We start from the raw sequence: 27,622 nt of genomic DNA, 5'->3' as shown, positions 1-27,622 counted from the left end.
CTCCTTTTCCAACAATTAAGCAAACACCCTTTTCTATGAGTGTCTCTGGCTCTCATTGGTATTTCTTCATCTGATCAATAATTTCATCATATATTCTCCAGGGGGCATTCAAGCCCCAGATAAAGTCAATATGATTGTAATCAGGAATTTCCTTGTGGTACACCAAGTTGGAGATCTGAGTCTGTAAGATATGGACGTCACTGGCATCTGCCAGCCAGTCTCGAGCCCCGTTCCATAAGGCTATGGGCACAGGAATATCTTTCAAATTGTACTTGGGAGGGTAACTCTACAATAAAAAAGAAGAAAGGTTTAATATAATTTTCAAAACGGCAATAACTACATCTCCATTAAACACTGTTCAATAAGTCTGAACCCTCAATAACAGACTAAATTTTGAATATTCCTTTAACTATTCAAGTAGCCATTGCAAGAACAAAATGAAATCTATACCTGGGCACCAGTGGTTCACCCCTGTAATCCTGGCTACTCCAGAGGCTGAGATCTAAGGATGAAGGTTCCAATCCTGGGCAAGAAAGTCCTTGAGACTATTATCTCTTAATAAGCACCAGAAAAACAGAAGTGGTGCTTGGGTTCAAAGTGGTAGAGTGTTATTTTTGAGGAAAAAAGATCAAGGGAAGCATTGTTTTCATGAGATACAGAGGGAGCAACTGGCCCATGTAAGGGGAGACTAAGCCAGAGCCTCCTAGTTTCTCCTTTTTGGATGGAAGAAGCAACCTTGTTTCCTCATCCTTTTTTTTTGTGGGTTGTGGCACATGAACTCAGGGCCTAATGCTGACCTGAGTATTTTTCCCTAAAGGCTTGTGAGCTAGCAATTTGAGCCACAGTAATACTTCTGGTTTTCTGGTGGTTATTTCAAGATAAAGGTCTCACAGACTTTGCTTCCAGGGCTAGCTCCTTGATCCTCTGATCTCAGCCTCCTAATTTTGTAGGATTACAGACAAGAAATACTGGCACCAGCTTTTCATCTTTAAGTCAAAGATAACCAAGTCTAATTCACAGGGATGCTGTGAGAATGAAATAAGAAAACACAGATCAAGTAGCTCACACATTAGTGTATTGACGCTTAAAGATGCTAATTCTATCTATGAGGGAAAGTGCTTACATAATGTCCAAGAACCCACGGCTTGCACAACTGCAATATACTTGGAACTACTTGAGTCTACAGTGTCTGTGCTCATGCTCGCTCTGAATAATGTGTGCCTCTTATCTAGAGTCACCCAAAGGATGGAGAGAGAAAGGCCAGTCCACAACACCACCTGCAAACCTGTGAGCTTCTGGAGAGGACAGAGGGAAATCAAATACCACCTAGGCATTCCTTAGTAGCTAAGCACAGCCACAACCTCAGTAAGGTAGGCTGCTTTCCAAGAGGTGTTATTTGGGGGTCCATTTACTTTTAAAGACAGAAATCTTTACCTGGTTGTAGTGTAGGTAGTTTTTGGCACTGCTTCCCCAGTCAAAGGCTTGAAACTTATTAAGTTTTGAAATCTAAGAGGAAAATAAAACAACAAATTGACATATCATCAGAGATCACTGTATTAAGCCAAGTCATCAGAATTGAGGAGCTGGGTTGCCATTGCTCACTAAATTGCAAAGTAGCTGCCCATCTGCCTCAACAGGGCTCAGACTTACTCTTTGCAACTCTGGGAGTGCACACACACCCCATCTCACAGAAATTGGGTCTTTCTGACATAGAGTCTATCAAGTAGCAGTTCAAAACACTCAGAAATGTAGTGGAATGTTGCTGTTAGGATATGTGAAGTAAACAAAAGATGATAAACTGAAATGTGACTGAGGGGGATTGTGAGCACCTAAAAGAAGAGCATGAGTGAACAACAGGACTTTCAAAGGCCCAGGCCATTGCTTAAATTCTAAGTGTGCTCTGTCAGCATGGTAGGAACAATATGCATTCCAGGGGCTCCTCTTCTAAACCACAGCAAACTCTCATATTTAGCCTTCCAGTCTCTACAAGCTAAGAACTTCAGGCCAGGAAATGACTCCTTATAGCTGATCCAAGAGAGGATTCAGGTCAGTGTTAAAGCCGTATTTCCAATAGACAGGGCTCTGAGGAAGGAGACCAAATGAGCAATGATGTCACACATGAGCATATCCCACACTTGCTAAGGTAGAGGAATCTCCTAGACAGGTTTTTCCAAAATACGGATTCTCAGGAGCAAAATGTTCACAAAAGAACAAGTACACATACATGAGGTACACAACATAACAAGTCTCAACCAATTGTGATGAGTGAAAAAGCCAGACAAACACATAGTATCTGGCGGCACTAAATCTCTAGAAAATGAAAACTAATCTAAAGTAACAGAAAGCAGCATAGCCATTGGGGTTGGAGGAGAACAGAGGAGAAGGTATTGCAGAAGGGCGTAGGGACACTTTGGAGGTCACTCTCTTGATTGACACAGGGCTTGCAAGTGTACACCTAAGGCAAAATCTATCAAGGTGTGTAGTTTGAGGATCATTGTATCATTAAAACTTCCATAGTGCTGTTAAAAATCAAAAATACCCCGTCGTATAACTACTTAATAATAAAATTTAATAAAGCAAGTATAAATTCTCCAGGGCAAGTGCATCTGGATTCGTGCATACATAGGAATCGGTTTTTGTTTTAATACTTTTAAGTAATTGTAAAAAGGGGTTTCAATTCAATAAATGATTACAAGTACAATGTATCTTTTTTTTTTGTCAGTCATAGAGTTCGATATCGGGGCCTAAGCACTGTCCCTGGGCTCTTTTGCTCAAAGGTAGTGCTCTACTACTTTAAGCCACAGTTCAATATCTAGTTTTCTGGTGGTTAATTGAAAATAAGGTTCTCATGGGAACTTTTCTGCCTGGACTGGCTCTGAAACGTGATTCCTAGATCTCAGCCTTCTGAGTAGGTAGGATTACAAGTGTGAGCCTCCAGAACCCAGCAAAAATGTATGTTACTCTCTCTCATCCCATTATTCAACCATAAGTGACTATTTTTTAAAAACTTGCAATTTTAGACATTAGCATAAACCCAAATCCCAGTATTTTACTGCAATATTTTATTAAAAGATGTCCTTTTCAAAAGCAATCCATTCTAGTGCTATAATACAAGCCACTCGGGAGGCTGATATTTAACCACTGAAGTTCAAAATCAAGCTGGGCAGAAAAGTCTATGAGACTCATCTCTAATTCCAGAGCCGAAAGTTGGAGATGGAGGTGTGATTCTAGTGGTAGAAATCCATTCTTAAGCTAAAGAAACAAACATATGCTAAAGAGCCAAATATAAGATTGAGGCCCTGAGTTCAAGCCTCAGTACCAGCATATACTCACACAAAACACACACACACACACACACACACACACACACACAGAGTAATTCTGCCTGATAGCCTCTTGGCTGGAAATTTTGATGTAAAACACTATGGTACCATTCTTTTCTTTTAAAGCTTAACAGTACCTTATTTTATATTTAAAATAAAATTCCCTGTGGGGGAAAAAAAAGTCTTCCAGAGTTGACATAAGCTCCTGATATAATGGCAACGAAAAGGAAAAAAAGAGTAGGAGAAAAATAACCTACTTACACATCTACTGCTGTGTTAAGGTATATAGGAGAATGCAGAGACATCTCCTAACTCTAAATACACATCTTTAATCTGTGAATAACTATAGAACAATTATTACATTAAAAGATAATGTTCCTGTTTTGCTAATATATGATCTGGAACAGATCTGCATTACTTCAGTGATAAAAAATAAGCAAAACTCTATTTTCAAAGTTAGCAATTCCCCTCCCTGCTCATGCTTGGTGTGGCTCTGTTACTCACTGACATTCTAAACATATCCTGTCCACAACTGACTGTTGAAATAGCAGTACCCTATCTCCACTGCTACTCCAAAATCATGCTTTATGAAACAACACAGGAATAAAATAAACCTGTGAATCAATGACAGACAGATGGAGAGGAAGGAAAGGGAAGCAGGGAGAAAATAGGTAACTGAGAAGTAAAGAAAGGAGAAGGCAGGGGAAGAGAGGAAGAAGACATAAGACAAACCTCACAGCTGTTTGGTGACCTCACATACAACATGTGTGCATCATAGAGGGTAATACAAACAACACAAACACAGTGACCAGACCAGGAAGGAAACCAGATCAAACTTTTACATAGAATGTCTTTCAGTGTGACAAGCTGGAGAGAGAGGTACATGGATGGATACTTGCAATTTTCCAACAACTGGATTTTCCCATACACACTTGCCCTTCTGAAAGGCCTACCTGCCTCCAGTGTAACATATTTTGCACAGAAGTTCCAGCAGGATTGTGTGCCGCATAGACATCCACTCTTGACTGTAGGATAAACATGACAGATTAAAGAAGGAAAACAGCTTTAAGGTGATACTGAAAATCAACACATTTTGTTGTTTAAAAAATTAAAAACTACAGAACTACAATCTCAAATATATGAGATTAGAATGGAAATAAAATTCTCTAACAATGATTATGTCCTATAAAATACGAATAAGCATTGAGGGTGTTGAAGAATACAAGTTGCAATCACAGGCCATTGTTATTTCATTCTTTATGCTATCCTGAACTTGCAAAATTGTAAATGGCAATAACACTACCTTTAACAATAAGAAAAAAGTGATATTACTCTGAAAAATTCAGACAGCCATTGCTCCAGAATTGCGGGTTTGAGACAAGGTCTCCTAGGCAGCCTAGGCTGGCCTCAGACTTACGTTCCCTCTGCCCTGGTGTCTCATATCCTGAGATTACAGGGGGTAGCCACAAGGCCTGGCTTCATTTCAGACTCTAAAAACTTATTTTCAAAATTGTGGTTTATAAAGAAAAGGTTGTTCTTGCCAAAGACTTGCATTTAGTAAAACAAGTAAATACATATATATCATATATGTACATATATCCACATATATGAATTGTTATATATGTGTGTGTGTGTATGTGCAAAGGAAGGTAAACTGGGACACATATATTTGTTAAAAGAAATATGCAAATATAGTGGCTTAAATTGTGGCAGATCCTCATATACAACGCTCCACAGAAGATAAAAACAACCATGAGGACAAATGCATCCATACTCATTTACTGAAAAGCACTTTTGGTCATCTTGAAAGAAAGGCCCTTCAGAGCTCTAACAAGGTCATTGCTGTGTCTCCCACATCATCCAAATTAAGCACATTGCAAGATCAAGACCACTGAGTGTTTAACTCTATTCTGAACATAACTATACATACCATATTTAAATTCCTCTCATCAAATCCAAAGAGGAGAAAAAATAAATTTCCACAAAGCTCCTTCAGAATTGCATGGGTGCAAAAATGGGTACTCAGCCACTTTGTGACTGGATTCTCAGGAAAGAATTCTTTGTGCCCAAGTACGTCCTACAAAATATAAAGAATCCCAAGATTAACTCAGCATTTCCTGCTGGGATGGAAGCTTCCACAACTCCCTGCAGAAGCACAGACACACAAATATCCCTCCCAGTAGCCTCAGGAGCAAAATGGAGACTAGCTGATATTCAAGTGAGTATATACAACAAGTATAGATATGTTAGAGACATGGAATTCAGTTTTAAGAGTGAAATAAAGAAAATTGAATACATTTAGAACAGACTTTTATAAAGGACAAGAGCCAGGACCCTTGGCCCCAGGGTAAACCCCAATTAGTTTTCTGTGATGAATGGTAGTGACTTCTGGACAGTCAGCGCTGGGACTGGTCAGCGCTATCCTAGTCCTGCGTGCATGTACACCAAGATGAGCCACACAGGGTCTTGTTTCATAATGATAAAACATGGATAATGCAAAATGTAACATTTTAATCATTTTTATGTGTTTAGTTGCAGCAACTGTAGTCACACTGTTGTGCATCAATCACCCTTATCCATTTCCAGAACATTCTCAGCCGCCTACTCTCAAACTCTGTTCCCAGTAATTACACAGTCTCATCCCCATCCTGCTGTTCCCATTGTTGCATGCTTTTATGAGAAAAGCCTTACTGAAGCACAGCCACATTATCTGTTATCATTGGCTATTTTTATTCCACAAGGGTAGAATGCAATTCTTACCAAAAAAATCCAGGTGACCTATCCAACAATTTATAAAAAGATTATCAAACACTGGTCTACAGTATCCCAAACCAGTGGTCAGAAAATCAGTACTGATGAGGCACTACCAGAGACATTATTACTTTCTTAAGACAAAGTGGGCAACAGGAAATGGGGAAATCTCTTTTTATATTCAAATCAAACCTCTCTCTTGCTCATGTCTACCTAGAAGGACAAGTAGGAAAGGAACACAGGTTTAAATTTATAGGTTTGTTAAAAAAAAATAGACATAGAGTCCTTAACTGCCAGCATTTTAATATGGCCTTGCTTGGATCTTTGTAGAAGAATCAAGTGAAAATAGACATCCTTAAGGAAAGAGGAAATGTGGACATGGAGATAGATAGGAACAGAGGCAAACACCAAGAGAAGAGAAATGCAGAAATTGGAATGATGCTTCCACCAACAGGAATGGCCAAAGATTGCCAACAACATGAAACACAGTTGTCGTCATAGTCTAGCAAACTAATATAAGTGGGAATATAAAGATAAATGGGCAGATCTCCAGAGGGCAAGGGCCACCTGCTCAGCTTTAATGATTACAGTGTCCTTTAACAACCTCGGTGGTACAGGGCAATTGCTTGGTACAGTGACTATGAGACTGGAATTTTGGCCAGCAAACAGCATATTCCCTTAGTCCAAACTTTCCTTTTAAAAGAAATTGGAATATATCCTTCAATAATGATGATAAGCATACCACGATAAATACGCAAACCAGTGATAGTTACTTATTATCATTATCCAGTATTATGTCCTATACATAATTGCATTGCTAGACTTTTAGTGAGGACTGTGAATGTAGTCAGTTGGTTTATACTAACATTACCAGTTAGGCTGAACTGCAAATTCACTAGGTGACAGGAAATATTCAGCTCTATTATGATCTTACAGGGGTGCCACCCAATATGTGGTCCCTTATTGAATGAAAGCACATTACATGCTGCATGATCATGTAGCTTCCTGGACAAGATTTCAATTATGTACATGCTTGTATAAATGTACAAGGCATCTAATGCAAGAATTAAGGGCCTTCTATTTTCAGAGAGCTTATAACAACTTCTCGTGACTGCTATATCCTCCTTGTATAGAACTTGGAACTGCAAAGATAGTGGCTGAGGGCTGATGTGTTTGGTGGCCAGGTTGGAGAATATAATTAAACAACATTTTTACCTCATCATCCTGTGCTGAGGGCTGGGCCTGTGCGAATGGTACACATCCTGTCTCCCATCTCCCATCTACTGGTGTGCATGAACTCACGTCCCTGAATAAAATGCTAGCACCGCTCATGTTTAAATAATATTTCCTCTGTAGTGGACAGAGAGCTGGACTAACATGTTAGTTATGAGTACTCACGGCTGCAGTATTCACAAATGCTACGCCTCCAAGGCCCCCAGCCATAGCAAATAGTGGTGAAGGAAAGAAGAGAAACCCATTGCTCTTCTAAGAGCAAACCCAGAGAAGGACAGCAGAGTCTCCCTCCAAGGAGCAGTGCTTCAATCTGAAGAGGAAATCTGTCAGGAAGAGAAAGAGGGGGGCAAGCCGTGTACCTCAAAGAAAACTTCGGGGAGGATTCCTAACTTGGTTAGAGGACTGGAACTGAAAACCAGTGAAACCACAGGAGCCAAGGCATAGAACATTTTGATTTTTTTGGCCAGTTCAGGGATCTGTGAAAATCCTATAAAACCTGTGGGAACAAAAAGGAAGATAAGAGGAATTCCATCTTCTAGGACTTTCCTTCTCAGAAAAGACAGGAGAGATCTAGCATCACTGGTGAGGCCCTCCAGAAACAGCCAGAGAAGGGTGGAGAGATACCACCCTGAGGGAGCAGAGCACCTGAAATGAGGCCCTGGTCAGCTGCACACATGGAATTTAATCAAACTGGAAAACGTGAGGCATTGCTAAGTGCTTTTTTTGAATCTAAACTTAGAATGCATAGGAAAAACCAAGAATGGGAAAACCCCAAAACCTTTCAGTATTCTTTAACAATGTAAACGTAAGTCTATAACATTTCATGAGCTCTGCTCTAAAACTTTTGAATCCCCTGGCCCTCCCTTCATCCCTAATTTACAGATCCAAACAGATCCATTCAAATAAACACTTCTCAAAAGAGCAACTCAAACATTTAGAATTCCCTACAGTGTCATTTAGCTTTCTCTCTGGTCAGTTCTTGCAACTTGGTCTGAGAATGTCACTTTAGAAACCACTGGAGCATCACCAATAAACTGTCCATAAAAGAAGAAATATAAATGGAGAATGATGTCCAGTCACATTTTACTGAACATGGTACAATTTAATCCAATATATCAGTAAGACTAAAAGCATTCATCATTGTCACAGTAGGATACTATACAGAGAGCATATGATATGAAGACAGAATTATTAGTCACTAATCACAAAAGAGAAGTAATTGAATTATGAGGCTGGTTCTTTGACTTCCATTAGAGAAATTTGCTTTCACAAGAAAAGACAATTTTATTTTCTATAAACTTTACTACATTTTATGTTTCAAAAACATGCTCATTCTATGATCAGCACAAAATAAAATATGCACATAGACTTTAAAACTGTAAATAAAGTCTAACCTGTCAGACTTGTATTCTACTTAAATTTTACCTCTTTCTTTTATTGATCCCTTCTCTCTCCAAATTTATTTATTTATTTATTTACTTACTTACTCAAATTTTATATACTGGGGATATCCCAGAGCTTTGTATAAGCTAAACAAGTGATCTATGACTTGGCCACATCCCTAATCCCTCCACTGAACTTTAAAAGTTAGTCTATCCTCTTATTTCCACTTTGAAGTCTCTGACCATAGAAAACTTCCATTTCTTCAACCTTCTCACATCCTTATATTGTTTAACAGGAAAAATACATGAGAGGATGTGGCTTAGATTGATTCTTTCAGTTTGAAGAGAACCACATATACCGTAGTTAGAAATTTATAATAAAATCTAAATTTCCATATAAAACCAAATATGAAAATCTTTTTGCCCTTCTATGATTTCTTCTTGACATTTTAAAAAGGAACTGTATTTGAACTTTGTGGCTTTCTTATGTTTCTCTTATAAAAACCACCTAAACTCCATAGTATATCCATTCTATCAACTTCCAGTCTTTACTGCATACATACCGATGGTGGTGCCTTGAGAATGACCCACATAATACAACTGCTTTTGGCCAGTTTTATTCAGAATGTAGTCAATGGAAGCTGGGAGATCATATTTTGCCATCTCATCAAAACTAGAATCCAAAAACAAACAAACAAACAAGATCTTGTTCATTGAACAGTTGCATAAATACAGAAATACTAAGCTTGGAACTTGAACTATTGTCACATATTGAACTGGATACGACAGTGCTGAGCTCAGGAAACTGAACTTTACCTAGGATGACAGAACATCCTTGGATTCCACTGCATATGTGCTTCTCAAAAAGAACAATTACCCTAAACTTTCTCTATACCTTCTGCTTGTCTACTTGGTTTCATCCATGTTGCTGCATAAAAATGTAGTTGCTCAGTCACATTTTATGTTGTTACTACACCACACTCTCATTGCCCATTTAGAATACTCATCTGTGGCATGTATTTAGGTAAATTCCAGACTTTCACTATCACAAACAGGTGACAATAAGCATTTTCTGATATATGCCTTTTGATAAAAGTTCTTATTCATGGATTTCATGTCATCAGAGAAACTCTGGTTGTATAAATAGAAGTCAAGACTAGAGATGGCCAGAATTCTGACCTTTGCTAATACCTCCAGCATCAAGCTGTAGCACCAAAACAGGTAGGAGCAAGTGGGGTGTGTGAGTGTGTGAGTGTGTGTGTGTGTGTGTATGTGTGTGTGTGTGTGTGTGTGTGTGTGGTGTGGCTGTGTATAGCATCACAATCAGATGAGCCAAGTGTTCCCATATATTTTGCAATAGGCCAGGCTCTGGTCTGAGGAGGTTCTTCACCTGTATCTTCTACTATCAGCCTCCTATAAACTTTATAGATGTTCATCAGCCCATGTCATAAATAATGAATCAGTTGCCAGGGTTTATATAATGTATCCAATGTCATATGACACCGATTGGGGGATCCAGAAGTAAGAGACAGGAAAGAGTTTCTGAAAGGGAAATGTGTTTGTGGAGGAGAGGAAGAGTAGCTGACTCCAAAGTCCCCATACCACAAGGAATGCCAAAATTCCCAGCTGAATGTCATTATGAATGTAATTGTTTCTCTCTAATTTACTTGAATACTCGTTATTAAATTCCTGGTAAGGTTTACAACTTCAGAGTTATTTATGGGAGGACTCTTCTGCTGAAGTCCTGGGTATCTTTCTGCTTTTTAGGTGTCACAGAAATGAACTCAAGTCATAATCAACTGCAATGTACCTGAAAGCCCAGAATTCATCCTGAGAAACTGAGAGAGTCTTGTGTTTCCGAGACCACGTGTTTCCTCTACTGTTCCCCATCCACACATCAAAACCAGCATCAGCAAGCATGAATCCCAGGCTGTTGTTGTCGGTGTTTGTAACCCAGTTACTGGAATCGGCTAACAAACCATGCTGAAGATAGACAACTGGTTTGGGAACTGAAAAGCATTAATGTTTAAGGATAGTAAGTATAAGTTTCAAAACAAACATGATATCTTGATGAGCATAAAATTGTTTAAGAAATACCAAAACAAACAAAAGAACTTGAAATACATTAAAATAGGAGTGAGCCCAGAATCAGTTGCTCATGCCTGATATCAGAGCTACTTAGGAGAAGATCTGAGGATTGCAGTTACAAATCAGCCTGGACAGAAAAAATCCCCGTCAGATTTTTATCTCCAATGAATCACTCAAAAGCTAGAAGTGGCACTGTTGCTCAAGTTATAGCATTAGTCCTAAGCCCGAAGATGCTCTAAACCCGAAGATGCTCAGGGACCGAACCCAGGCCTTGAATGCATGCTCCACCACTGGAAAAAGCCCAGGCCTTGAATGCATGCCCCACCACTGGAAAAAAAAGTGTTGAGGTGTTATTTTGTATTAGTATAACACTAAAGACATATTTTAAAGAGTACTAACAAGGTAGAACCAAAATTGGATGTGTGTGTATGTATGTGTGTGTATGTATGTGTGTGGGGGGAGACACTAATTCCAGGCCTGAGGGCTGTCCTTTAGCTTTTTTGCTTAAGACTATTGCTCTGCCACTCAAGCCACAGTTCCATATCCAGCTTTCTGTCAGTTAATTGAAGATAAGTATCTATGAATATATCTTGACATAAAGAATATATACAAAAGGGGCTGGGATATAGCTTAGAGGAAAAGGACTTGCCTAACTAGTGCAACATCCTAGGATCAATCCCATTACCAAAAAGAAAAGAGCAAAAACATAAATATATATACAAAAGATAAAAATTTATAAACATTTTTATGTAGTTAGGTTGGCTGTAATTTAAAAGCTTATCTAAAGATTTTTGTAAGATTTAAGATTAACGCATTAACATGAATTGAGTTCCTCAATCTCTATTAAAATAACTGCTTGTGTAGTATTAACCTTATCAAGAATTGAACAAACACACACAAACACAACACAACCTCAGTAGTTCAAGCCCTAGTCCTGGCACACACAAATAACACATAAATGGAAACAATCAAATAGAAAAAAATCACACATAAATTCAAACATGTGTCTACACACATGTTTTCTACTCATCTGAGACAGAGAAATGGAAGAAGAAAACACAAGACTAAGAGAGGAAAGAAACATGAGCTCAAGCTGCCTTGAGTATTGAGATCATTCAATAACTAAACAAACACTAATTCCGCACCAACTATATGCCAGCCATCTTTCTAAGCACAGGGAAAAACACTAAATGAATTTCTGAAAATATCCTAGTGAAATACCTTGGCAATATATTAACTTATGTTAATAAAAATAAACACTGGGTTTTTGCAAAGGGGATATAGCAAAGAACAAAAATGGCAGGAACAAAACATCATCCTTATAAAACCACCATTACACTGACCATGAATCAGACAGACCTCTGTTCTTACCATGTTTTGACATGACACCTTGAACAATCCTCAAAATGTCTATCAGCCCTGCAGAGTGAACATGATAATATGTGCCTTACACAGAGCAATGATCTGTGAGATTTTTCTCTGAGAAGTTCTGAACCACTTGTCCGAAATGCAGGAAGGGTGCAATATACATCAGTTACTAATATTCCTTTGCTATTTGGCCAACCTGAGCCTCAGTTTCATAAATAATTGTTCAGAGGAATGAATGAAATCACTGAGCCAAGCATACTTGGGCATGTCTGTGGAACCATCAATCAGAAGATTAGGGCCAGAAGATCAAGGGTTCAAAGTTAGCTTGGGCTACATAGTAAGACCCTTTTTTTTTAAGGAAAAATATAAAGAAAGTGAAGATAGTGCAGTATGAAACACAGTAAATAACACATCATTTAAACCAAACAAGAACTCATTGTGTGCCTTCTACTCATCCTTTATATTAGTAAATCAATGGAAATAAGCTAATTGTGAGGTGGTCAAATAATTAAGATGCAATCCACTTAGTATAATAAATCTCCATTAACAATGACAGGGACTATGCAAAAATCTAAGACCATAACTTTTTTTTTTAAAAAGTATACTTCAAAATTGTACACTACCCTATACTGTAGCAGTGCAAAATAATACAAGCAATGAAGAATATAAAATACCAGGAAAAAAATTGGAAAAATGATTTTCTGGAAGGAGATTAGAATTGAATTGACAAATTTTTAATAATGCTGTGTTTTAATATCTATAGCGTTTCCTTGATATCCACAGGATATTGGCTCCAGGAAACTCAAGGTAGATACCAAAACCCAGGGACGCTCCAATCTTTATTAAAAAAAAACAGTTTTATGTGTATAAAGCTTGTGCACATCTTCCCCATACTTTAAATCCACTCTAATCAACTTATGACTAATGCACTGCAAATGTTCTTTTCTTTTCTTTTCTTTTCTTTTCTTTTTTCTTTTTGTTGGTCGTGGGAGCTGAACTGGGGGCCTGGGCGCTGTCCCTCAGTTCTTCAGCTCAAGGCTAGCATTGTATCACTTGAGCAGCAGAACCACTTCCTGCATTTTTCTGCTTATGTGATGTTGAGGAATTAAACCCAGGGCCTCACGCAAGCGAGGCAAGGCCTCTAACACTGAGCCAACTTCCCAGCCCCTAAACGTTCATATTTTACATGTCAATTATACTGTATTGTTCAAGGAATATTGATAAGATAAAAGTGTGTGTGACTCTGTGTGTGTGTGTGTGACTCTGTGTGTGTGTGTGTGTGTGTGTGTGTGTGTGTAAATATTAGGACTAGAGGTCCTGTACTCATTTGGCTGTTTTGTTCACTGCTGGCATTCTACTACTACTTGACCCATATGTCCAGTTCTGCCTTTATTTTTTTGTTTTTTTGGTTGTTGTTTTTTGGGTCCAGTTATGGGGCCTGAACTCTGGGCCTTGGCGCTGTCCTTCAGCTCTTCAGCTCAAGGTTAGCACTCTACCACTTGAGCCACAGTGTCACTTCTGGCTTTTTTTCTTTTTGCTTATGTGGTGCTGGGAAATTGAACCCAGGGCCTCAGGCATGCAAGACAAGCGCTCTACCACTGAGCCACCTTCCCAGCCCATGCCTTTATTTTTTTAATTGGAAAAGAGTCTTGCAATCTTTCCTTCCCAGGCTGGCCACAAACTGTAATCCAAACATCTCCACTTCCTGAGTAGCTAGGATTAGAGGTGTAAACCAAAGGCACCCAAATTTTTACAATTATTTTCAATCTATGGTTGGTTAAATCTACAAATGCAAACTTCACAAATATAGAAAACCAACTATATTTTGGCAATCATTAAATCATTTTTCAAGAGTGTTCCTCTGACACAAGATAAGCTTACATGAATGACATGTCCCAGAGCTGGGCAATGCAGGGGTGCAGATTCCCTCATAAATTTAAAAGTGGGAGAGGAAGAATCCAAAGTCAACAAGACTCCTACGATTTTATGACCAAAATATATGCAGCCCTATGCACTTACAAGGCCAACATATGTCCTTCCTCTTGGGACTCAAACACATAGAGCTCTCCTATCATCCAGTAATCCCACTTCTAGGCATTTACCCAAATGACCACAAACAAGGCCACACTAAAGCTACCAGAACAAATATGTTTATCATAGCAATATTCACCATAGCTAAGATATGCAGCCAAACCAGATGCCCCTCAATAGAGAAAAAAATAGAGAGAGAGAGACAGAGAGAGAGAGTCAGAGAGAAAGAGAGAGAGAGAGAGAGAGAGAGAGGTCGGGGGAATCTATGCTTCCATCAAAAAGAATGATACTGCCAGGTCTGTAAGGAAATGGAAAGACTTGGAAAAATTCATATTGAATGAAGTAAACCGGACTCAAAGAAACATAGGTCCCTTGGGCTGGGAAGGTGGCTCAGTGGTAGAGTGCTTGCTTTGCGTGCATGGGGCCCTGGGTTCAATTCCTCAGCACCATAAAAGCAGAGGAAAAAAAGCCGGAAGTGGTGCTGTAGCTTAAGTGGTAGAGCCCTAACCTTGAGCTGAAGAGCTGACACAGCACGCAGGCCCAGAGTTCAGGCCCATGACCAGACCCCCAAAAAATAAATAAATGAAAGAAAGAAAGAAAGAAAGAAAGAGAGAAAGGAAGAGAAACATAGGTCCCATGGTTTCCCTTTATTTGTAAGAAGTGGTATATGTCTAGGATAATCTTAGCAGATGAGCAGAATAGCTCAATAGTTATGTACTTATGATCATATAAGATGATGCTAAACAAAATGAACTCCAAGACATGGACACAAGAGGTTTCCTTTATTGTTATTGTTTTTAATGTACTATGTGATTCGTTGTTTTTTTTGTGTGTTTTTCCCCTAGGGTTTATCCCCTATTGTCACTGTATTTGATTTTTGTACTCTAGGTATGGTGTATATATTTTTCTGAATTAGAGAAAGAAAGGAAAACACCAAAATGGTGAGCCAAAGGACAAGGGGGGAACCAAGGCAACAGCAATACTCACAAGACAGTGTTGGAAGTGAATTAACAGCTTGGGGAAAAGGGGAAAGGGAAATTGGAAGAAAAATGAGGAAAGGGGTAACAAGTTCCACAAGAAATGAACTTACTACCTTACTTGTGCAACTGTAAACCCTCTGTACATCATCTTGACTTTAAAAATAAGTAAATGAATAAATAAACAAAAAACAAATAGGCCAAGCCTGGAGCTCATAAAGGTGAGGCTTTGCCTTTGAATGCTCCTTTTAATGCTACCTTAAAGAGGCCAAATTTTCTATGAAAATTACAGTGACACTGTTGTAGATACAGCATCTATGAACAGGCTTTCTGAGGATTCTCATGCAGCTCCAGAAAGAAGAAAACGTAATCATTACAATATGTTTGTAATTATGAACATCAGGGTGACAATAACGATAGAATCCCATCACCCTCAGGGTCCTGACAAGAAGGCCGGTGGGCCTTCAGCCTGCCAAGTGCAACAACTGTACCTGGTGAGTCTCTGCTTTTAATCAATTCTCTGAAGAAAGTTTCACTAAAAACTAGAGGGACAGAAGAAAAGTTTTTGCATACAAATTTTCCGTCTGCCTCTAGCTATTTCACAGCAAGCCAAACAGCATTCCCCTAAACCAACTCCATGTCGAAATCCCACAAAAGTGTGAATAAAACATTCCTGACCCTGGACCTCTGGAATTACTAGTTTTTTGACAAGCTCTCACAGCTCTTCTGAACAAGCCCTTCCACAGCCATTCTAACCACAGAGGGACTCTACACATCTGCTCTTCTGAGCTGGCCCAGAGAAGAATGTGCATGGTTAACACTGAACATATCCCTGAGGTGAATTCTCCCCCCAGGGGCTCCCTCTCAAGGATCAGATGAGGTAATGAGGGGTATAGCATGCTTGAGGCCCTGGCTTCATGCTCCAGCACCACAAAAATTAAAGTAAACTTTTATTCATCCAAAGAAGGAGGCTACTGAAGGAAGATTTACAGTCCAATTCTATTTTACAGAATCTTCCTTAAAAAAACAAAAACAGGCTGAAACACTTGTCTTAGTCAGATTTGTGCTGCAAAAGCAAAAGATCAAATACCAGAAATGAATACATGTATTTAAAAAAAGAGAGAGATTGATTGCTTCCAGGTAAAGTCCTAAGTTGATGAACCCACATCTCCAGGTCTCCTTGTTGCACATCTTATGGTAGAAGGTAGAAGGGAAAAATAAGTATATAAAAAAAGGAAAATGGGGGCTGGGAAGGTGGCTCAGTGGTAGAGCGCTTGCCTTGCATGCCTGAGGCCCTGGGTTCGATTCCTCAGCACCACATAAGCAAAAAGAAAAAAGCTGGAAGTGGCGCTGTGGCTCAAGTGGTAGAGCACTAGCCTAGAGCTGAAGAGCTGAGGGACAGCGCCCAGGCCCAGAGTTCAGGCCCCATGATCGGACCCCTCCTCCAAAAAAAGGAAAATGGCCAGACCTCTCCTTCATTAGATACCTCCTTCATCCTGGGCATATAATATTGGGCACTGAATTGGCAACACATGAATTTTGTAGGACCCATTCAAACCTCAGCAACTACAAACAAATAACCTTGGTAGGAAGCCTCATTCCTGGTGGAATGCCTGAATCTCTCTGTAGTAAACAAGGAGTGGCTTAGCTCTGTACAACAGAAACCCATCTAAAGCACACACTTTCCAGCCTTTATCTGGGACATCTCTGCAATCCCACAGATTGGGAAAAAGTGGGGGTATTATAAATCTTGGTTTCTTCATCTATAAAACAGGAAGATAGTTCTTCCGTCTCCCAGTGCATGAGTCACTGGATGAGTGGAGCACAGAAACTATCAGAAAGATGTGCAACCTTTGTCATTGATTGAACTGATAGATGCACATTCCAGATGCACATTCCACCCTACAGGAAAAGAAATGAACCCAAGAGTTAATGGAAAAGTGTTCTGAGTCATGGAGCAAGAAGAAAAAATAAATGCTACTCTCCCCACTACTGACAACGGTCAAGGCCATTGTTAGGCAACAGAAAGCAGCATCCTGGCTGGTCTCAGTCACTGCATTGCTCACAGCACCTGATAAGCCTGGCACAAGGTGCACACATGACAGAAAGTGATGAGTAAATGACACACAGCAGCTCTCCCTCCATTCCAAGCTACCACTTCCTGCAGTTTCAGCTACCAGCAGTCAGCCACAGTCCAAAAAATATTGAATTGAAAATTACAGAAATAACGTGATTTATAAGACTCAAATTATGCACCATTCTAAGTGGCATGATGAAACTCAAATCCATCCTGTTCTACACACCCATGACATGAATCAGCCCTTGTCTGGAATATCCACACTGTATATGCTACCCTCCCAATAATGATTTAGTGGCTGGGGAACTGCAGACCTACTATTGGGTACCATAGGACTTGTGCATATATGACCCCATTCTTCTTCACTGTACCATTGAAGCAAAGGAGTAGCAGTGCTGGCAATGTATACTGTTCCATTTTATTAGATATTCTGTACATTTAATTTACTGTGCCTAATTTTTAAATTGAACTTTATCATGTCTACATGCATATGGGGAGAGGAGGAAACATGGTGAATGTAGAGTTCAGTACACACAGAGTTTAGCATGCACTGGCAGGGAGGGATGTCTTAGAATGTATCTCCCACAGGGGAAACTGGGAGAAAATTAGGGAGAGGGTAACACTGTTCAACAAGAAATATAATCATCACCTTACTTATGTATCTGTAACCCCTTGCTCATCATCCTTACAATAAAAAAGAATATATCTCCCACAGATAAGGAGGAACAAATCAAAGGGAAAAATATTACCTAATCACCTGCACAGAGAGATACATATGCAACACACACCATATGCACTCACCAAGCCACTGTCTGGTAATTTGCAATGTTGTAAGGATGGGGCTTTTTTTTCTTCATTGGTGATGAGTAAATCTGCCTTGTTGTTGTTGTTGTTGTTGTTATTCTATGTATTTTATTGTAAAGGAGGTCACTACCAGAATTCTATTTTAGCTAAATACATGGTATAACCATCATGAGATTAGTTTGTTCGATACTTTGTACATAACTCTATATTCACAGACTTAAGGAACATTAAATCTTTTGTCAGACTGACCAGATTACCCTATGACCTGATCATTTCTTTGACCTTGGCTCTTTGGGCAAATAAAAGTGCTGCTTAAGAGTAGAGAGTCTAGATTCTTCAGTATCCACTGAAGTATGTTAAAAATATAATCTCTCCAAATTCTTGACCCAAGCAGAAATTGCAGATCCTTCTAGCACCAACACCCTATGACTTTGAGTAATCAGGCTGAGCGGACAAAAACAAAACCACTTCCCTACAAATGATTGATTTCTGAATTCAATTCCTTGGAGGAGTCTGCATAGAGCAAAAGTCACTCACACTTGAAGGAAAGATTGCTTAATGGTACACAACAGAATGTACATGCTGTTAACAGCCAAGGGTTAAAGGTTGAGATACCAGCTAGAAAAAAATAAGAGACTAGGCAGGTACTTCATCCATGGGACCCAGAAGATGTTAGTCCAGCAAAATCACATCATTATAGCTGGGCTTTAAGCAAGTTTATCTTACAAAACCATTTGAAATTGACAAAAACAGGAAGTCTGGCAAAGAGCAGCTTACAAAGGGCAGAAAAGCCTGGTAGTGCTGTTGAATGTTTACACAGAACCTCCTATGACCAGTAAATGGGGCTCTGTACACTGTCAGAGAAGCCCACTTCAATAGGACGCAAAGATGCTCACCAGTTGGCTATTAATGCATATTCCCCAAGAAATATGGTCCAAATAAAGGAATAATATCTAATATATCTTATTGAAGTAAGACAATTATATGGTACAGAGCTATACCAAGATAGTAGCAGTGCTAATGGCATTATTTTCTGTATATTAAAAGTTTCTTAAAAACATAAGCAGACAGGCACTGGTGTGACATGTCTGTAATCCTAGCTAGTTGGGATGCTGAGACCTGGAAGATCTCTGTTCAAAGCCAATCCTGGTAGAAATGACTTGAGATTCTATTTCTGATTAACCAGCAAAATGCCAAACTGTGTGCCTCAAGTAGTAGAGCACCAGCCATGAACAAATGAGTTGAGCCTGAGCAAGAGAATGAGAGCAATCAGGCACTGAGTTCAGGCCCCACAAAGGGGATGTGGGGAAATAAAACAAAACAAACCAACAAAAAACAGTAAGCAAGCTTGGCACTGGTGGCACAAGCCTATAATCCTAATTATTTACAGTCTGAGATCTGAACATTGCATTTCAAATCCAGCCCAGGCAGAAAGTTCTTCCCAATTAACTAGTCATAAATTGGAACTGGAGTTGTGGCTCAAAGTGGAGGAGCACAAGCCTTGAGCAAAAGAGCTCAGGAACAACACCTAGACCCTGAGTTCAAGCCCCATGACCCACAAAATAAATAAATACATAAGTTAACAGTAGAATAAATGTCCATATTTCTATTTCTAATTTCTTTTCAATAATATATGGGAAGCCTCAAAAAAGGAACTTGCACAAGCACTATTTCAGGTGTCCAGTTAAATGAGAGCAACAAAAGGTGACAAAATGCATCAGCAATTCTCACTATGTTGAGAATGAAATATACAACTTGTGGAGAGGGAAGATGGGAGGGGAAAATGGAGAAAGTGAGGGAAAGGGTGACACTGTTCAAAAAGCAGTGTATACATTACCTAACCTATATAACTGTGACCTCTGTATTTATTATCTTCTTTAAAATAACAATTTTCAAAAAGTCAGGAAAGAATACTCAGGGAACATAAGAAAGGGATTAACCAGAGGATACAACAAGGGTGGTCCAGAGAGGCCCTCACAGCTGCTTGAGTAGGAGTATGAAGAATGATTCTATGTGGACAGAGGATGTAGCAAAGCAGTCTTGTGCTTGCCTAGAATGTGGAAGCCCTTGGGTTCAATCCCAGCACTGCAAAGAAAGATTTTAAAAGAATGAGGAAGAGAAGGAGGAAGAGAAAGAGGAAGAATGAAATGGGAATGAGGAAGAGGAGGAGGAGAAGGAGGAGCTGCAAGGGAGGAAGAATGACTTGGCAGTATCCAGTCCAAGTCATAGAGAGGGCAGTGGTGCTATTTATAGGAAGTCAGGAGGGGAAGTGATCTGTATTAGAAAATGAATTCCATGTTCAGTGCAAAGGACTTTGTGTTCTTTTTTTTCTATTTGGCTTTCCATTAGCTAAAGTGAAAGCACTGACAACACTGCCCTTGTATGACACATAGGACAATGACGATCCTTTGTTGTGGACAGTAAAAAGTAAATCATCAAGAAAGCACCCATGCATGACATCACACATTTCTTGAAAAATCCCCTACAAGGTTGGCGCGGACAGCAGGTATTACATATATCAAAGTTCTCTACCAGGGGAGTCCCACAACAGAAGAAGAAGATGGACAGCTAATGCTATAAGAGAGAGAACTTGGAATAGGTGCTTTCAGTCTATGTTCCCCATTCTGATGACCCAGTATACACTTCCTCATTCCCCATCACCCCTCCCCTACAAAGGAAGAACATAACCAATAACCTGGAGCACAGAGTACCACAACTAAATGGAAATTTGGAGATCACTGCATTGAATCTATCCTTGTTACAGACATAGAAGTGGTAGAAAGACCCACAGTGGGAAGAGCACATAAGGAGTCAGGGACAGCCCTAGGTCTACACTGTGCTCCCCTAAGGCTTCTTCTCAGGATCTCAGAGTATCTCAAGACTCATGCTTTCTTTCTGTATATTCCAGAGCAAGGTACCTTGGCCTGTAGCCCTGTGATAAACACACAGGCCAGGAACCTTGCCTGTTAATTGCTGGGCAAATAGAGGGGAGGACTGGAAGAAGGGGTACATTCTCACAGCATGTCTAAAGAGATTTCCAGCTTCAGGTGTGAGCCACTGGCATTCGAGCTTAATTGAAGAGCTCTCTTCTCTCTTACCACAGGAAACACCATACCTTGATCAGAATGCTTCTTCTTCCCATGAGGGATTCTATGAATACACAGAATATATCCGTCCTTTGTCTCCACGAAATGCTCCTCACCAGGGTATCCCCAGTAACTTATTATTTGCACCTGGGAGGAGAAAAGGCAACACACATTCTATGGAGAGAATCTGGTTCAATTTCCCACATGAGCAGGAGAAAACAGCACATAATAACATTCTCCATGTTGTATTTAGGAAATGAACTATTACTGACCTTTGTATGTCTCTTCAGTGTGGCCAACAATCCATCATAAAACTAAATCTTACATACATACAGGAATATCTTCTGTACCAAGTGTATCTAATATTGTTATAGTATTTGGATCTGGACCTCCATTCTATACTGGCTACCAGACTAAAAGAAATTTCTTTCCTTTCTAAATATGCTAGCTAACACTTGTTTTCAAAGTTCTATCCTAGAAAATCAAAGAATAAAAAAATTCCATTTTAATCAACAGACTAAAAATAATTACACTAGACTGTCCAGGTGCAGTTGAAGACACACACACACACACACACACACACTCTTTCTCTCTCTCTCTCTCTCTCTCTCTCTCTAAAACTTAACCTTAAGACATCATTACCAGACTATTAATTTTTCCAAGTTTCTAAGATGATTCTTCAGCTGATTCTTAGTATTTGCTTTAATAATCTGTATTTTTATATTTCACACCTAAATATATTCTCAAGCTTTGATTATTTACTTAAGAGAAATAACTTTGAAATGCTTTAATAATTAAGGTGCTATTTTTGCTTATTCCTTCTAATTTTTTTTCAGATACTTTGACTTTTGCTAGGAAACATGGTCCTAGACATTCTTTCATTTATTTATTTGTTTTTTTTTTTTACTTTTACTCTAAAGGTGATGTACAGAGGGGTTACAAGACAAAAGGTAGAGGAATCAAAAACAGAGACAAAAAATAGCAAAAAAAAACCCTCCTGTTTCCATTTCTTGGAGTTCATTTCAATAAATATCATTTTATATAATTATATGCACAAAGATATTGAGCATTTGTGATCATCTCCTACAAATATCCTCCTTTGGTCTTGCTGTGTGAATGTTTGGGAGTCCTGTTGAATTTGTATTATCCAAGTATAATATTTTTGTCCTTTACCATCCATTGTGTTTACCTGTAGATTTGTATGCATAGATTTGTATGCACATTCTACAAATGAGGGAAACATACAACCTATGTTTTTTGAGTCTGGCTTATTTCATGTAATTTTTTCCCCTAAATCTTACCATCTCTATACAAAGGGTGCAATACAATTCTTTCTGAGGAAGTATAGAATTTCATTGTATATTGATAGATACATAGATACCATACTTTCTTGATCCATTCATCCACTAAGGGCATCTAAGCTGATCTGAAACTTTAACAAAATGGCAGGCACCCATAAAAATCAGTAGCTTTTCTATATACCAACAATGTGAAGATCACAACTGAAATCAGGAAAGAAATTCCATTTGTACTAGCCTCAAAAAATAAAATAGAGTACCTAGGAATTAACTTAACCAAAGATGTGAAGGACCTCTATTATGAAAACTTTAAAACTATGAAAAAAGAAATTAAAGCAGATTAAGGAACTGGAAAACCCTTCCATGCTCCTAGACCAAAAGAATTAATATTGTGGAAATGGCAATACTGCCCAAAGCTATCTACAAATTCAATACAATACTCATCAAAATCCCAAAAACATTCTTCAATGCTATAGAGAAAGCAATCCAAAAATTCATATGGAATAATTTAAAAAAAAACCTTCAAATGGTAAAAAAAAAAAACAATCCTTAGCAGGAAGAACAGTGTTGGAAGAATATCAATACTAAATTTCAAACTCTATTACAAAGCCACAGTAATAAAAACAAGAATAGGCCCAAAACCGGGCTGGGAAGGTGGCTCAGTGGTAAAGCGCTTGCCTTGCATGCATGAGGACCTGGGTTCAATTCCTCAGCACCACATAAGCAAAAAGAAAAAAGCCGGAAGTGGCACTGTGGCTCAAGTGGTAGAGCACTAGCCTTGAGCTGAAGAGCTGAGGGACAGAACCCAGGCCCCAAAACCAGACCCAAAACAAAACAAAACAAAACAAAGAATAGGCCCAAGAACCAATGGAATGAAGATCTGAAGTGAACCCACAGTCCTGTAGCTATCTAATATGTGATAAAGGAGCCAAAAACACAGAATGGAAGACAGCCTCTTCAACAAATGGTGGTAGCAGAATTGTCTAGACAGTCTTAATAACAATCTTTGTTGAGTGTATTTTAAAACCAAGGCTTAGTAATAATGCCCTGAAAGAGTTGTGACCCCCATTCTCCTTGTTCTTTCAACAAATCTATGAGACTCAAAAGTTAAATTGATTAATAAAAATTACTATCTTAAAAAGTGCATAGTTTTCAACAATCACATGGTGTTCATTCCTTATACATGACACAGTCCAGAATCTAAGATTCAGAGAAAGTGAGAAACAATGAGCTCTTATAAAGAGATGACAGTTGTGGCTGCATGCAGTTATTTAACTGTAATTAAGGGAACAACATTTGCCATTCTTGCATTTTAAAAGCACATGACAGAGAGACTTACCACAGTCATGTTTGCTTCAGGATTCATAGCTGACACCTTCCCTCTGCTCCCCTGGGAGTGCAGGATCCCAAGGACCAAACAGACCAAGAACTCCAAGAAGTACATTTTCATCTAAAGAAAGTAATCAATTATTATTTTTCCTGAATTTCACTGCGCAAATAATATGCAAGCCACTTACTGATTTCACAAAGAATTTAGGTAGAACAGAATTCTGTGAAGGCCAGAAATGATATAAATGACTACAGTTGCATCTCAATTAAAAAAAAAGAGAGAGAGGCTGGGAAAGTGGCTCAGTGGTAGAGCGCTTGCCTTGCATGCATGAGGCCCTGGGTTGGATTCCTCAGCACCACATAAGCAGAAAAAGCCGGAAGTGGCACTGTGGCTGAAGTGGTAGAGCACTAGCCTTGAGCTGAAGAGCTGAGGGACAGTGCCCAGAGTTCAGGCCCCATGACTGACCAAAAAAAAAAAGGCAACATTCATTTACTAAAAACCTCCTGTCCAGTTAACATGTGAGCTTTGGAGCCCAGCACATCCACTTAACAACTCAACACAAATTTAAAGGGTTCCTAGAGAAATAACAGAGGGCAGGACTTATACTTGGACAGGGTGAGCAAAAGGAAGAGGCAAAAAGTGCCAGAGCTGGCTAATTTCTCACTTTTCCCCTTTCATGTGGAATTTAAACATTTTTATGTTCTTTCAGGCACTATGAGCCCTTACCTCCCACTAGCTACTCACTTCTGTTCTTGACCAAACCATATGTCAAGCTTCAAGTTTGTCACTGAGTGGGGGGAGAGGGAAGTGAAAGAAAAAAGCCTGCAAGAGAAACAGGGGTAAAGAAGTCAATCATCCTCTCTTTTCTAGAACTCCCCAATACTGAGAACATTCTAGTTTCTGACAGGTTTAGATCAAAATTATAGTGTAGCAAAGACCCGAGGACACTGCAAATGAAGTATATATTCACTTAAAAAGATGTGTGTGCATATGCCAGTACAAAGATTTACACAGAAATGTTTACAGTAGGTTTGTATGTAATAGACCAAACTTGGTAAAATTCTAGTGTTCCAAATGAGTAAGTAGATAAACAATTTATGGATAAACAAATTCATCAATAAAAAGCAATGAATGCACATGGACAGATCTTAAAATCATTATACTACATTAAAGAAGCCAGACCAGAGAGAGAGAGAGACAGAGAGAGAGAAAGAAAGAGAGAGAGAGAGAGAAAAACAGATGCAGACACTGAACAGATAGAGAAAATCAACATTGTTTGATCTCATTCATACCAAGCTTTGGGAAATACACCTAATCTATACTGACAGAAAATAGATTGCCAGGGGAAAGAAGGGATAGGAGGAAAGGCTTACCAAAGGATACACACAAGAAATATTTTGGGGATGACATACAGGTATACAATAATGTACAACTGTACACATATATCAAAAGTTCGATATTATGCCACCTATAGTATATTAATAATACCTCAACACTGCTGTTCAAAAAATAAGCAGGGCACTAGTGGCTCACACCTGTAATCCTAGCTACTCAGGAGGCTGAGATCTGAGGATCGTGGTTTGAAGCCAGCCAGGCAGGAAAGTCAGTGAGACTCTGACCTCCAATAAACTACTCAGAAAACGCAGAAGGTGGTGCTCTGGCTCAAGTGGTAGAGTGCTAACCTTGAGCACAGAGGCTCAGAGACAGTGCCAAGGCCCTGAATTCAAGTCCCAGGACCGGCCAAAAACAAAACAAAAAAAAGAGTATGCTTAAAGTAAGTATTCTACATGTGTTAAGAAGCTGATTCTCATATTAAAAAGGCAATCAATTCCTATCTTCTGACATAATCCACACTAGAGTTATTTTTCCAGGCAATAATGAACCTCGAAAAGAAGGGAAGTCACATTATCTTGAGTCTATATTGATCAAGCAAGTTTATTTCTTTTAATTCTGAATACATCTTTATTGTTTATTTCTAGTGCTGGCAATCGAACCAAAGGCCTTGTGGATATTAGGTAAATGTTCTACCACTGCATTACGTATTCACCCAGGGAAGGGGTGTACATGTCTGGGTTAGTTTTATCCCAACTTCAACATCCCTGAAGTCTTTATGACTAGTGAAAAAAAAAATTCACTGAAAAGGAAAAAAAAATAAAGGTTTATTTCCACAGTTCATCCTACTGGAATGAATATGTCTTCCAGCTACTTTTCCTATCTCCACAACCCTTTGCTTCTCACCATACTCCACAAGTTGTTCCCCTAGAAGAGACTGTGTGAAAAATAAAAACACTAGAGCAGGACACAAGTGGATCACATCTGTAGGCCTAGCTACGTAAGAGGCTAAGATAGGGGAAAGGTGGTTTAAAGCCAGTCTGGGTAGCAAAGTCCATAGGACACATCTCCAATTAACTACCAAAGACCTGGAAGTCGAGCTGTGGATCAAGGAGTAGAGCTCTAGCCTAGAGAAGAAAAAAGAAAGCTAAAGAACAAAAATCTCTACGTTCTATGGGCTTTGACTACACAGTTAGAACTCATAAACTTTATAGACCACGACAATTTGCCCCATGAAGGTTAGAATGTGTTTGTGACTTTAAGCATCACTATCCCACAATACTGTGAAATTTGTGAAATTATGTAATCACTTTAATCACAATAAAAAAATTGAAAAAAAAATCTCTACGTTGGGTTCAGAGTGCTCTTCTTTATCTCGGTTCTTTCAACTTTGTAACAATCTCTTTTGACTCTGTGTCAATCTAATGAAGTACTGCTCCTTTCCCTTCATTTCCGGCCAGGAGACCTGAGGTGCAGACTGTGAACCCATGTGAGAGCCAAGTGCCATGCACGTATTAAAGATTCCGAAAACTGTGATGGAGCAGCCCAACAGACCAATGTGAGAAGACACCCAGCCTGTCCTGTAGCTTTCTAGTGGATAACCACACCGAAACCACGGGCCGGACCACAGACAGCGCTGCAGGCAGTAGACCCATCCCTCCCCATCGAATGAATGTGTCAAGATACCCACTTTTCAGGAAAGGAGGGCGGAGAGGGTCCACCTGCCTCCACGGGGAGGTGAATTCGTATTTAATCAGGACCCACGTCCGAGGTCTGCTCCTGACCACACACCATTCGCTAACAGATTGAGGGACAGAGGCCAGGCTGCCCCGAGGAGCTAAACGGAGGAGAGACACGAGGCAGGAGGGCTGGGAAGCCGGCCTCCTGGCCATCTCCGCGGTGCGGGGCTCTGGGCAGCCGCACTGGCCGAGAAATCCGAGCGCGCAGGGGGCTCCGGAGCAGCGCCCAGCGCCGCAGCCGCTCAGCGCGGGGCGACGCCTGGCCCCACCGCCCTTCTGCCCCAGGAGCCCCGCAGCGCCCGGCACCCGGGCGTAGCAGGGAGCTGCGGGGACCCAGGAACAGACTTCGCGCAGGGTGTGCGTGGCCGCCACCCGCCCGGGGCGCGGAGACAGCTCCCAGCCCACCGCGCCCGCCGCGCCGCGGTCCCAGCGCCTCGGGCCGGACTCACCGCAGTCGCCCTCCCGGCCGCGGTCCCGGTCGCACTGCCCACAGCCGGCGCAGCGTGCCAGTCGCCGACTCGCAGGACTGGGGCGGCCCCGGAGGGAGGGCGGGCGTCGGTTCACCCAATCAGGGGGTTAGCATAGCCAACCAGAGCAGCCCGCCACCGGGAAGTGCAGCAGAGACTCCGCCCTGGCCTGGCCCCGCAGCTTCCGAGCGAACCCCCAGGAGAGCCCTGCCCGGGAACCAGCGGAGCATGCGCGTGGGCGGCCCGGGCCTCCGAGGCCACCACCCCTGTGCTGTGCGCCCCAGCTCTCCCTTCGGGTCGAACCTGGCCAAAACCTCCTGCACCTCCCCTCAACCC

The 27,622-nt window shown here is 40.2% G+C and overlaps 1 protein-coding gene across 1 annotated transcript; it reads right to left on the bottom strand.

Annotated features, from left to right (window-relative positions):
* Window positions 1-27,366, bottom strand: LOC105986330 (lysosomal acid lipase/cholesteryl ester hydrolase-like). The gene is made up of 10 exons (XM_013017190.1): window positions 27,269-27,366; window positions 23,758-23,868; window positions 21,150-21,267; window positions 10,500-10,698; window positions 9,253-9,362; window positions 7,667-7,803; window positions 5,254-5,400; window positions 4,277-4,348; window positions 1,435-1,506; window positions 1-286 (listed from the first exon to the last, which is right to left on the bottom strand). Exons 2-10 carry the CDS (start codon window positions 23,866-23,868, stop codon window positions 53-55), a joined length of 1,200 nt encoding a protein of 399 aa, XP_012872644.1. The 5' UTR covers window positions 27,269-27,366; the 3' UTR covers window positions 1-52.
* Between the last annotated feature and the right edge of the window lie 256 nt (window positions 27,367-27,622).

The sequence above is a fragment of the Dipodomys ordii genome, unplaced genomic scaffold (assembly GCF_000151885.1).
Source record: "Dipodomys ordii isolate 6190 unplaced genomic scaffold, Dord_2.0 Scaffold34, whole genome shotgun sequence".
NCBI classification, from domain to species: Eukaryota; Metazoa; Chordata; class Mammalia; order Rodentia; family Heteromyidae; genus Dipodomys; species Dipodomys ordii.
Note: the sequence above shows the minus strand (reverse complement) of the source record. Positions and strands in the feature narration are given on the sequence as shown.

Bases quoted from the DNA above. Each gene is read 5' to 3' on its own strand.
- LOC105986330 (XM_013017190.1), bottom strand. From the start codon at position 23,868: ATGAAAATGTACTTCTTGGAGTTCTTGGTCTGTTTGGTCCTTGGGATC. The intron at 7,804-9,252 runs GTATGTATGCAG...TTGTTCCCACAG, and splicing joins TTCTCAAGGCACCACCATCG to GTTTTATAGGATTTTCACAG. The intron at 4,349-5,253 runs GTATGTATAGTT...TTTATCCTACAG, and splicing joins ATGAGAGGAATTTAAATATG to TCAAGAGTGGATGTCTATGC.